The following is a 12,355-nucleotide window of genomic DNA, read 5'->3' as shown; positions in this document are numbered from 1 at the left end:
CAGCCAGGAGTCGGCACTCTCTCTCCATTATGAATGATTATTGTGAGCTGAGGGGAGAGGTGGTGGTAGGGGAGGAAGAAGGGATAGAGAAAGATGCCAGGTGTCTTGGGCAGTGGCGGAACTATCAGGCCCTGGCTTTCCACCACTGTTGGAGGGGCCCCAAGAGGCAGGAATGGAGCCCACCAGAGTGCTGCCTGCATGATGATCCTCTTCAGCTGGAGCTGAACGGCCTTAACCCCAGGCAGGAAGTAACTCTCTGCACTGAGCTGGTAGGCAGCCGTTCATTTCCCTGGATAGGTATTAAGCAGGGAGCGGAGGAGAGCTGAACCTGAGCTGGAGCTCGGCACTGGAAGGCAGCACCTTTACTGGGGCAGAAGCGACGAGGCACCGGAATAGTCTGAGGAGGTTGGTGATAAAGGACATGCGGAGCTCTCTGACTGCTGCTTTTCCTTCCACCAGGAGCCGGTTGGAGCTGTGGTGAACACTGTGGTCCAGGAGGGAAGTGTCCTGGGAGAAGGAATCAGCAGGATAACTGTGAAGGATGGCAGAGTGGGGGCCACTCTCTTCATACCACCCAATTAGTGTCCCCAGAACAGGGGATCCCTGGGTGTTACATGGTATGAAAGGGAATCAGGGTCACCAGGTGTGCCATGGGGAATCAGAGTCACCAGGTGTGACATGGAGGATAGGGGTCACCGGGTGTAACAGGAGTTCGGGGTCACCAGGTGTGCCATGAGGAATTGGGGTCCCTGGGTGTGCCATGGGGGATTGGGGTCCCCAAGTGTGACACGGAGGAACATCAGGGTCCCCAGGTGTGACATGGAGGAACATCAGGGTCCCCAACTGTGACATGGAAAACATCAGGGTCTGACATAGAGGAACATTGGGGTCACTGAGTATGACAGCATGACATGGAGGAACACGGGGGTCCCTGGGTGTGACATGGAGGAACATCAAGGTCAGTGGGTATGACAGCATGACATGGAGGAATATTGGGATCCAAGGGTGTGACATGGAAAAACATCAAAGTCCTTGGGTGTGACAAGGAGAGACATTAGGGTCCCCGGGTGTGACATGGAGGAATATGGGGGGTCACTGGGTATAAAACTATAACATGGAGGAACCATCAGATCAGGGTCACTGGGTATGACATAGAGGAGTTTTTAACCCCTTTCCTTTTTTTTTTCGGGGGGGGGGGGGCGCAAGTAGCTGGTCTTGCCTAGGGCGTAAAATAGTCTAGCACCGACCCTGTGGATATTAATACACGCCAAGCTCCATTAATCCCTTGTACTGAAAGGTACAATGTACAGCTCATTCCAGCATGCTCGGCGACAGAGAAACAAATGCACGCTGTGTCATATCGATGCCAACTGAAGGCTCTCCCTGTGTGTGCTAAAAGCAGAGCTCTGGTTTATTTACAGTCAGAGAACAAAAGGGGAGTTACAGTTGAGTGGCTTCAAGCCCACCAATCACAGACATGTATACATTCAAAAGTATTCAATAATTCACAAGCATGCACTCTCTTCATAACCTGTTACCGTGGATCCTATATAATATAGTTCATAAAAACCATATTTGATAGTGATCATGCTATTGTTTCAGTGAATGGGACTTTATTATATCTGCAAACGACAATAGCAGCAGTATTTCAATCATATGGATCAAATATGATATAAAGATGGCAGCCATTAATCCTGGTAAAGGGCAGATATTAATAAAATGATAAGAATTCCACGTCACAAACATATCTCCGCAGTGAATACCGGGGCCCCGGCTGGCTGATATACATTTGTGCGGTGGAGTTCTCCTTGCACTGCCATAGATCCGGACTGGCACCGCCGATAGGGATGATCAGGCTACAAGTAGCGTGCAGTCTCCATTTAATGGAAGGTTTCCATATCTACAGGTCTTTCCTCAATGCCAGTTAAAGCAATATTCGCTGTGCATAGCAATTACTGGTAAACTGACACTTGGAGACATAATGGCAATTTAACAAAAAATACATCCTAAAGAAACATTCACATAAATATTAATAAAACCTCCAAGACATTGCCCCTATAGAGAATTGATGGGTCAATTTTTCCTACATCACAAGATGGATAAAGTCAAAAGGGGGACACAAAAAGTGTCATCCAACCCATTCTGTTGCAATACTGATAGCGATCCCCTGCTGACATGGAACAGAGAACAGCCATTTGAAAGGAGCCTTAGGTAGTTCCTAATTTCTGTACATGGGGAGACTTTCACAGGTCTTTCTAAAATATTGAAGTGCCGATTACTAAACCTCTGTACAAAGGGTTAAAGAGTATTTAAAATAGAATAGAGATTGCTCACTTAGCAGAGTGAATGTTCACTTAGTTTATTGAATAAAGTGAAGCTGTGTTCACTTCAGTCATCCAATCATGTGCAAACAAAAATCTTTTTTTTTTCTTTTGCATTTCTGTTGTTTGGGTATTAAAAATAAGCACAGCGTCTCCTTATTTACTAAGCTAAAGGGAACATTTACTTTGCTAAGTGAACATACAAAAGCTAATGTACTAAAGGAGTTGAGAATCTTCACTCTGTGGAAAAAAAAAAATGTGAATATACTTTTTACTTATCCAGTCTTGTGACAAGCCAATTCCTGTTATAATGTGTGCAGATGATTTTTACATGACTGAATAACTGAAGTGAATATTTACACAATTTTATTAATTAAGAATTTTTAACTCCTATAGTAAATCAACCCAAAATTTTTCAAAGTGAACAGACTGCATTCTCTCTCTTAGAAATTCAGAACACATACATTGGTAAAGCTATCTCTGTAAAGTACAAATGTGGAAACAGTAAACAGTCAAGGGTTCAACTACATTAGGAACACAGTAGGATTCCTTGGGACACTGGAGCTAACGGGGGGGGGGGGGGGGGAAGCTAAGGGTATAAAGGTAGGGTACATACTAGAAAAGTAACAGTCACATAGTAAAAGTTACACAATAACAAGTGAAGTATAGTTAGGGATTAAACAAAAATAATAGGGAAATAGACATTTGTCTGACTCATACATGAACAAAGAGAAGTAAATGTTGGTGAGAAATTTTTATCATAAGGGGGTAAGTCAATGACTCTATTCTCTATTCTCTCTTGTTTAATATTTTTAGTGAAACTCCAAGTATACAGGCAATCGGATATCCACATTGCCACTATGCAGCCAGGAGATTCTGTGCCCTGCAGTCGTTTGTATATGTAGCACTGCCCCCTTGAGGACTTATGAATTCTTCACCTTTTTGGGTCCCTCCGGGTTACCGTTAGCAACTACATGCACAAACGTAACACTTTACTTTCCGGCTCAGTCAATAATCAGTCTAGGGGTTGTAGTTGTTTTTCTTGTTTCGTTTTAAATAGGGATGGGAGAAGGGATAGAGTGGGATACTCCAGAATTTAACTATTCACAGTTGAGTAGGACTCCTATCTAAAGATGCAGCCAGGCTGCAGATTCACCTTGCCACTAGATGAATTTAAAGTAAAGTCTCTGAAGTGAAGACTTGATTGAGCAACTATCTTCAGGGTACTCGCCTAGCGCATCCTTTCTTGCCACCAGCTGACACCCGTTCTCTGACTACTCTACTCCGGGGTGGCCCCGTCACAGGTCAGGCCCTCAGACGTGATCCCCCTGTACTCAAGATACTGTTTTTCCAGGTTCTCCAGTGTCTCAACCCCTCTAGTCAGCTCTCCTGGACCTCTGGGTTCAGCTCCTTCCTTCTGGTTCACCAGGCCAACTGCCTGTGACCACATGCCACCAATGCAGAGGAGGAGACAGCCGTCACCCTCCCTTCAGGACTCTGCTCACCGGCCAAAGACCGATCAATCACTGAGACTGTATCAAAGCCTGTGTACCCATTGGTCAGGTTTTCTCCACTGTCCAATATGCCTCCCTATTGGACCAGCGTGAAACACTCCCCTAGACCATCTGAATCACACACTGAGCACCATGAGCAGACCTAACTCACAGATCCTGCTCTCTGTTAAGCAGAAAGCAATATAGAATTTGTCTGCTGCTACTCTGATAGCCAAAACTATACTCACTCTCTAGCACCTACCTAGGAAGGTGCTACATATACAAAGGGGTAAGTATGCTTGTGTCAACACTGATATATCCTGGCCCCTTTGGGTATGTCAGCAAAGCATCTCAAGCCCATAGCTCATTGGTCCAGCAAAAACCGTTAACATTCTTACCTGTTAAAAGGACAGTTAATGTTCAGATGAATTTGGGTTTGGACTGAACGCAATCCTGAACCAAGCCTATCACTAGTTGGGAGTGAAATAGTGGAGGAGGTCACCAAGAAATAAGTGCACTCCTGTGACCCAGAAGAGAAGTTTGGCCAAAAAAAGGTTTGGCCATACTTCTCCTTTAAATCAAATTGAAAACTTTATTTTAGGTTTCTTTGCTCTTATTCTCTAATTAGACAACACAAGTCATTAAAAAAACACGTTTTTTGCCTTCAATAGAAATCTGGTATGTCTCCTCCAGAAAGCTGAGTCAGGATTTCTTTTCCTCGGGAAAATAAGGCTTTCATTTAAGTGCAGTAAGATTGCTGCTGGTTCTAGGCTATAGCAATAAGTCCGTCTGTAGCCAGGAAGGATTAGGAAGTTTTATGCAGAACTGGCAGTGCATGAGTGTCTATTGTAGGAGAGGGATTGTGGGTACATGTCATCTTCCACTGGATATCTTATGAGACTTATATGTCCACATAAAAAAGATATTTCTGTGCATTTCCACCCCCCATCATCTTCCCCCGCTGCTCCTCTGCCTTCCTCTTCACTGTCTCACAACCTCCGTCGCCCAGCTTCCCACTATTGTGTCCTAATCCTGCCATTGTCTCAATATTCCATCACTGTCTCCCATTCAGCTCTCATGCATAACAGCTATTGTTAGATTGTGGATAACTGGCATAAAAATGAAACTTTTATAAGGATGCTTTGGTCATTCAAAATAAAGCCAGTGATATGTTAAGAACGTGTCTGACTGGTTTTCTAATCCAACTGTCCCATGCCACCAGTGTGCAGGAACACCTTGGCTACCCATAGACAATAGGGATAATGCCTGTGGGAGAATGACACTTTTCCCAACTCAGTGATTCATCTAACGAACAGGCATTTGTCTTGTGATTGTTCTATATACTGTATCTATATACAGTATGCCTGCCAGTGACAACATAATATTTGCACAAATATCTGAGTTTACCGTGTCATTATGTGGGATTTATTAGCAGCTAGCAATAGACATAGCTGAAGTGATTGTTGTCTTCCATTTGTAAGTGATCAATTCACAATGGTGGACTATCTGGTATAGACCATATCATCCCAGCACCGTTGTTACATGGGAATGTAGACTGCACTATTCATGTAAATATAGCTTAATCTAAAATAAAAACCCAACACAATTCAATTGGTAGTTAAATGGCCGCGGCACTTTTATTGGCATAAATAAATAACTAAAAAAATAAATAAATAATGAATCAATAAATAAATAAATTGAATAAATAAATAAATAATTCAAATAACTTTATTAATTCTAAAATTCTAATAAATATTGAATAAATTCAAACTCCAAATAAATATGCAAATAAAATTTTTGCTTAGTCATAAAAAAACTCAAGCGAATCAATAAATAAATAAATAAATCAGAAGTCCCACCTCATAATGAGGGTGACAAGCCACATAAAAGTGCTGACGGCGGGTGGGGGGGAGGGGAGCTCGCTACGCCGTACTAAACCAACTGCGCCCGGAGCACTCACGCAGCCGCTTATATAGACCTATTTGTTCACGTGATGGAAGCTTCTAGAAGGTCACGTGTACTCCTATGTGACGCAAAGTCACGTTTTTCCTGCCTGGAAGACCCGTGCGCGCCGCGCGCGGCATAAAGAAACATTCAAAGTTTTTTAATAACTTTATTATAACACTACCGCTGCAGCTACAATCCCATGTAGCGAGCCGCGTACTGCGCCTCGCTTGTCATTCCCTGGGTCTCTGTTCCATGGCCTATTTCTCAACAGCGTTACTCAATGACCAGTAATCCCTATTGCTCTCCCAAAATGAATGAAGGAATTTTCAGCTGCTGCATGGGTCACAGGGAATCTCAATAATTACAGAAGGTCTCACATGCCATGTCAGGTCCCTGAAAGCTTTATATCATCTCATATACATCTGTTTTCAGTGCTTATTAGGGAACTAATCTGTGTGCCAGAGCCCGTGTTCTTTGTATGATATAATCACTGTGGTTTCAGGCTAGCTGCAATGAAATTCACACATGTAGTGTAGATATGGATTGTAAAAATCAGGAGTGTTAAGGGTTGTAGACAGGCAATAGGGCGCTTGTCTGTACTACTAAACATAGATATTTCAATTTAACTAAAAAAAAAAAAAAAGAAAAGATAGAAAAAATAATTGCGTTCTTTATATATACATCCTATATCCTGGAAAAATGTGTGTTTAGTTTTTCTAGCAGAGCTTGGAAGGGTTGGACCCTCTGTCAGGTTTTCATTGTTTTCTGTGTCCCTATTAGGGAGGATTTCCCCTGCTTCATGTACTGCATTCCCACACAGGAAGCGAGAGCCAATTATACTTTGGGGGTAGGTTGATAGCTCAAATTTAAGGTGTGGGGTTAGGTATAGGGCTGAACTAAGGACATAAGCTGCTTTAAAATTGAGATAATTTCATTCCAAAAAAATTGATTCTGTTGTTGCATGAATTGTATCAAGTAATAGCCTAAAAAAAAATAACCCTACATTCTACCTCAAACTGAATAAAAAAGGCATATATAGGATATACTAATAGTTTAGGGGGCTCTGATATAGCCTAATACTTACTTTACTCCACAATCCCAGAGGCTTTCTCCATTCCAGACTACAGGTCCTCTGAAGCCACACTTCTTCTCTGGTCATGTGGCAACCATCTTGCCAGTATCATCTCCTACAATTAATTGTACATAACGACGACGAGAACCAGTGGGCTGGTGCAGGACAACTACGGTTTAGTCCCCGTTCACATCGTGTTGATTTGACATGCGATTTGACATGTCAACTCGCATGCCAAATCGGAGTCTATTGCCTGCAACGGCACTGTCCAATTCAGCGCCGCACTGATTCCTAAGAGTAGTTTCTGCACTACTTTTAGCGGCTTCAGGGTGATTTAAACAGACATCTGTGCAGGAACCCACACAGATGTCTATGAAATCACCCTATACTCGCACTGACATGCGGGCTTGAAATCCTGCGAGTTCAGCTGAACTCGCAGGATTTCAAAACCGCCCTCTGCGTGAATGAGGGTTTAGGCTTGTTTCATAATACTATCATGTGATTTTGACTTCATTTGAAGTGAGATTATGTAACTTTGGTTGCATTTTGGATGTGGTTTACATATTCTATGGTGCCAATCACAATGTAAATCACTCCAAATAGCACAAAATTTAATTGTTTCTGCGCTGCATTGATGTGAACATAATATTATCATGCAATTTTGACTTCATTTGAAGTGAGATTATGTAACTTTGGTTGCATTTTGGATGTGGTTTTACATATTCTATGGGGCCAGATTACAATATAAATCACACCAAAGTAGCACAAAATGTCACTGTAGCTGCACTGCATTGATGTGAATGGGCACCATTGGAATCAACGTTGTTTCCATTGTCATGCACTTCAGAGCGACCCAAGTCGCATCTGAAATCGCAACAGTGTGAACCATACCTTAAGGTTAGTATGTGTCCTCATTGCAAGGTAAAATGAGCAGTATAGTATGTACAAGTGGGGAGGTGTGGTGTCACTATTTTTTTTCCCCAAGAGGTTACTGTAGGTGTTTGCACTCTGCACATAGTACTGCCAATTTTTGTCTTATTAATTAATGAAAAATAGGATGCCCCCCACGCACACACACACACCTCTTTAATGCTTTTCTTGGTAAGGAGAGAAAAATAAAAATTGTAGTGGTGTGAGATTTTTAAAATTATGACTTGATCCTTTTGCAAATGGAACAATTTTACATTGCTTTTGTTTTCTCCAAATTTCTGGAGTTACTTGGCTAGTTAGGTTCATTAATGGAAAATACTGTTTCTTGGACATTTTAAAAAAGCAATATGCAAATGAGCTATAACAATAATGTGTGCATACATAGCATATACAAATACACATGCTGTAATCATATATTGGAGATCATCAATCGATAGCTAGATCTCTTTGTATTCATTTAGAATTTGAAGAAACAATATTAACTTTACCAAATTTATATAATCATTTTTTTTTTAAAAAAGCATAAAAAAGACTGTCCATGTAAAATAAGCTGCTTGATTTGGATGAGTTTTTTTTTAGATGACTGTCCATTCACCTATTCATCATTTCCTGTGTTTTAGACCTGTGGGTTTGCAGGACTTCACTTGTTCTCATTTCATACATTTTAGAACTCTAGAGGTTAATGCATCTAACCTTTAAAGAGCTGTGTGCGCGTCCATAATTGCATTAAATATATTACCATATTTTATTGTGCTGGGCTATATACCACGTATGTACAAGATCGGAATTAAGCGAAATGCCTTTTATATGCTAATGAGCTTCTATCACTGTGATATACATAACTTTACAGAACCTTTAAGAAACTGGGCAATTTTTGTCCTGAGAAAGACATTTATGTCTAAAGCCATGACAGGGAATCCTTCTGTAGTTTTACAAGGTCTCTTTTATTTACATAAATCTGTCAAAGTGATGAACAGTCTGCAAAATGAGTTGAATAGTTACTTGTGGCATAGTATTCTTTACCCTTGCCACAAGGAAAGAAACTTACCCCAATTCCCATCCCCTCCACAACCTTCTTCCCCCAAAAGTCAGCTGTTCATTATCACCGTCTCCACATAATGAATGAAGCCTAGTTAATCATTATTTTCTTAAGTCATCCTGATTTTTGCCTGTGTTTTGGGGATTATGCCTAAATTGTGCTCCAGGGATGAAAACACTTTGTTGCCATTGAACAAATACTGGCACTTTCCAGATATTCCTCTTAAGAGCCCTCACAATGCACTTTCTAAATTCACTCTGTGTTTCTTATGGAAAGCAATGTTTTTGTAAATTTCCTTTCAAGCCAACCGGGACTGCTGAAAAGCCCCTTTGCAGTGTTAGCTTGTTTAAGCAATACAGTGTTTTAGCCTAATGAATACAGTCTTATAGAGGACAATCCGACATGGCTTTCTATGCCGGTATCTCGTCCAGAGCCCAGGCTCCATGTGCAAGTGCTGAGCTTGAAATTCTTTCACTGCTGAAAAACATGATTAACCTCTGATATTCACGTGGGCATTCTTGATGGCGAGGGGCAGAGTGGTGACAGAGTTAATGGCAGCCATATGCTGGTGGTATTGTCGGTGTCTGAGAGGCAAACAAACTACTTGATTGACTGGTACTAACCTCTGTTTCAGGTTTGGTGTAGAGATTACTGATGAAGACTTTGAGCAGCTACTTGACAGAGCCCCCCTTGACGAAGATGGGAATGTCCGATACCCTCACTTCATGGCAATGTTTGATTCTCGGTAATTAATGTCTTTAGCTAATCCATTATTTGCATGTTTTTTGTGCTTAGAATATATTTGTCTTTGCTAGTTTAGGTGATACTTTATACTCGTTTATTTGAATGTGACCAGTGGCGTTATATGTCACAAAACTAAAATCCAGGAACCTATATATGGTGAGTGTGCAAACTGTTAAATACATATTACTGTCTCTAATTTATAAAAGGTAGTCTGCAGATAACCATACTTGCTCAATTTTTAATATGTATTTTCTGAAGTGTTTATGGGCATTTTTGGCATATTTTTCACCTTGTTTGCCTTATATTTAAAATGGTATAAATAACAGTGGACTTTTTTAACCACACTTCTATAGTCTTATACACAAGTAGTGTTGAATGGTATGATGGAAAACATATGTAACTCTGTGCTATTCGAACTGTCTGGCCACTTTTCATTATGAAAAAAAAAAAAAAAAAAAAAAGAGTCAAAGGAACAGTGAACAATGGAATGTCATACAATTGTCAGTATCAAAGTTACATAACAACGGAATCTAAATACCACCATGTGATTTCATTAAGTCGGGTTTTGAGGAAACCACGATACCCACTCTGCCCAGTGCTTTTCAAAGGGGGTAATAGAAGGCAAAGTCCTGGCTGCCAACAAGCGTTCGTATTGGTAGTTGAGGTTTACCTGGGTTAATACCTCACCATGGTTAGGGGCTGAGCTGTCTTTCCAGCATCTAGCAATAATCAATTTTGCTGCAAGGAGAATATGGGTCATTATGGTTCAGTATTCTCTCGGGTATTCCTGAATCCCTATGTGGAGGAGTGCGAGGGCAGGATCAGATCGTCTAATGCCTCGTACACACGCATCAATTATTGGCCGGGAATTTTCAGCCAACGTCCGATCGGCCGATTTTCAGCTTGTTAGTATGATTTAGTTAGTAGATTTTTCGGCCGAAAAAAATCTGGTGTGCAGGCTATAAAATTTTTGTTGGCCGTCAACACAACGGCCGATTTTCCGTCAGTCAGTACAGATTTCGGCAGACAAAAATCTGATGAGCAAGACTGGGCATGCTCAGAGAAGAAAAAACACACGAAAAGTAAACCAGCACATGGCATCACTTCTGAAGTAGATTTTTGTTGGCCGAGAAAATTTGTGTGCAGTCTAGGCACATTCCAACCAACAAAACACCACTCTGGACAAAAGTCGGACGATCGGTCGGCCGATAATCGTTGCGTGTGTACGAGGCATTAGGTATTCCCCTGTACATCGTTTTTGAAATAGCTGCAGGACTAGCTAAAAGTAGTCCGCCGATTTCACAAAACACCAAAGTTGATTTGACCTTTTACACATTTAACAAATATTAATTGGAAAATGTGTTTTGAAGGATGGTCTAAAGAAAAAGCAAACGTATTACTTTATGCCCGTCTTTATATAAAGAGACCCATCTATCAGTTTTCTGGCAGCATGTTTGTATTAGATGAGTTATAATATACTTGTTAGAATTTCTGTCACCAATGTGCATTTACCAAAAACTTTTAAAATGTGCAGCACACTGATAAGCCTATCTAAAACCTAAATCTAATAAATTTATCCTAAACCTAATCCTTAAATCTCTGCCCAACTCCTGACCCTACATTTGAACTTATCCCTAACTCTCAACCTAACCTCAAATCTAAATCTCTACCTAACCCCTTGACCCTGATTCTTTTCATAACCTCTAACCCTGAATCTTAACGTAATCCCTTACCCTCAAACTAACTTCTAACCCTAAGTTTTAGCTTATCTCCTAACAGCCACCCTCAACTATAAATTTATTTCCTAAAACTGAGCTCCAAAAAAAAAAAACACCAATCAGTGCAGTTATATACCTATTAAAGAAAATTGTTACACTTGTTTTTTTTTTTTTTATAAATGCAACTGACATAAATACCTACATTTGATTTGTTTATGGCCCCTATTAAATTCCTGTACAGCAGCACAGAGACTGGAAAAGGAAGGTACTTGGAGACAGTGCTTTAGGCCTTACCTGCCTATCCCATGTTTTTCCTGCAAGCCTGATAATTCAAATCTTTTGTTTTTGTATAAAGCCACCACAAATGTGATTGTTCACTTAACAGAACAAAATGCTAATCATAGAAATGTACAAAATGCTCTACAGAGTTCAGCGGTCTGGGGAATCCAATATATACAGTAGCTCAGCTTACTGATTGCAGCAACCCATGTATTGTAATATACAGCACAACACAAAAAATGCAGTGGTCCAGACTATAAAAAGCTTGCTTACTCTTGCTTATTGTCACGTTTGAACAAATGTATTTTTGACAAAACTATATTTTACAGAAAGAATTCAGCTGGTTATAGCCTTATTTTTTTGACTATGTTGTTCTAGATTCACCGAAAAAAATTATTTCTATAGAAATAACACTTTATTTTGCAAGGTCTGTTGAACTTGTGGCTAAGCAAATGAATCCAAGGTGTGGTCTTATGGTGATGTCTAAATGCTGGAAAGTAGAACTATAGCCTTCCATTATTTATATGTGCATCAGTTTTCCCGTATGCCTCATACACACGATCAGATAATCAGATGACTTATCTTTCTCATTTTGTTGCATTAACCACTTCCATACAGGACAGTTACACCCCCTTCCTGCCCAGGCCATTTTTCAGCTTTTAGCGCTGTTGAATTTTGAATGACAATTGCGCGGTCATGCAACACTGTACCTAAACTAAATTTATGTCATTTTTTTCCCACAAATAGAGCTTTCTTTTGGTGGTATTTGACTACGCAAGTTTTTTTCTTTTTTGCTAAACAAATAAAAAAAG

The 12,355-nt window shown here is 40.5% G+C and overlaps 1 protein-coding gene across 1 annotated transcript in view; it reads left to right on the top strand.

The window, feature by feature from the left end:
- The window catches only part of LOC309544702 (EF-hand calcium-binding domain-containing protein 6-like), a 164,237-nt gene that overhangs the window by 77,599 nt on the left and 74,283 nt on the right, over positions 1-12,355 (top strand). Inside the window, exon 13 of the mRNA XM_082243634.1 lies at positions 9,437-9,547. Within this exon, the coding sequence (XP_082099760.1) occupies positions 9,437-9,547 (111 nt within the window). The remainder of the gene's footprint in view (positions 1-9,436; positions 9,548-12,355) is intronic.

The sequence above is a fragment of the Pelophylax lessonae genome (genome assembly GCF_965119305.1).
Source record: "Pelophylax lessonae genome assembly, chromosome: 1".
Taxonomy (NCBI): Eukaryota; Metazoa; Chordata; class Amphibia; order Anura; family Ranidae; genus Pelophylax; species Pelophylax lessonae.
This window is presented reverse-complemented; position numbering and strand designations above follow the sequence as displayed.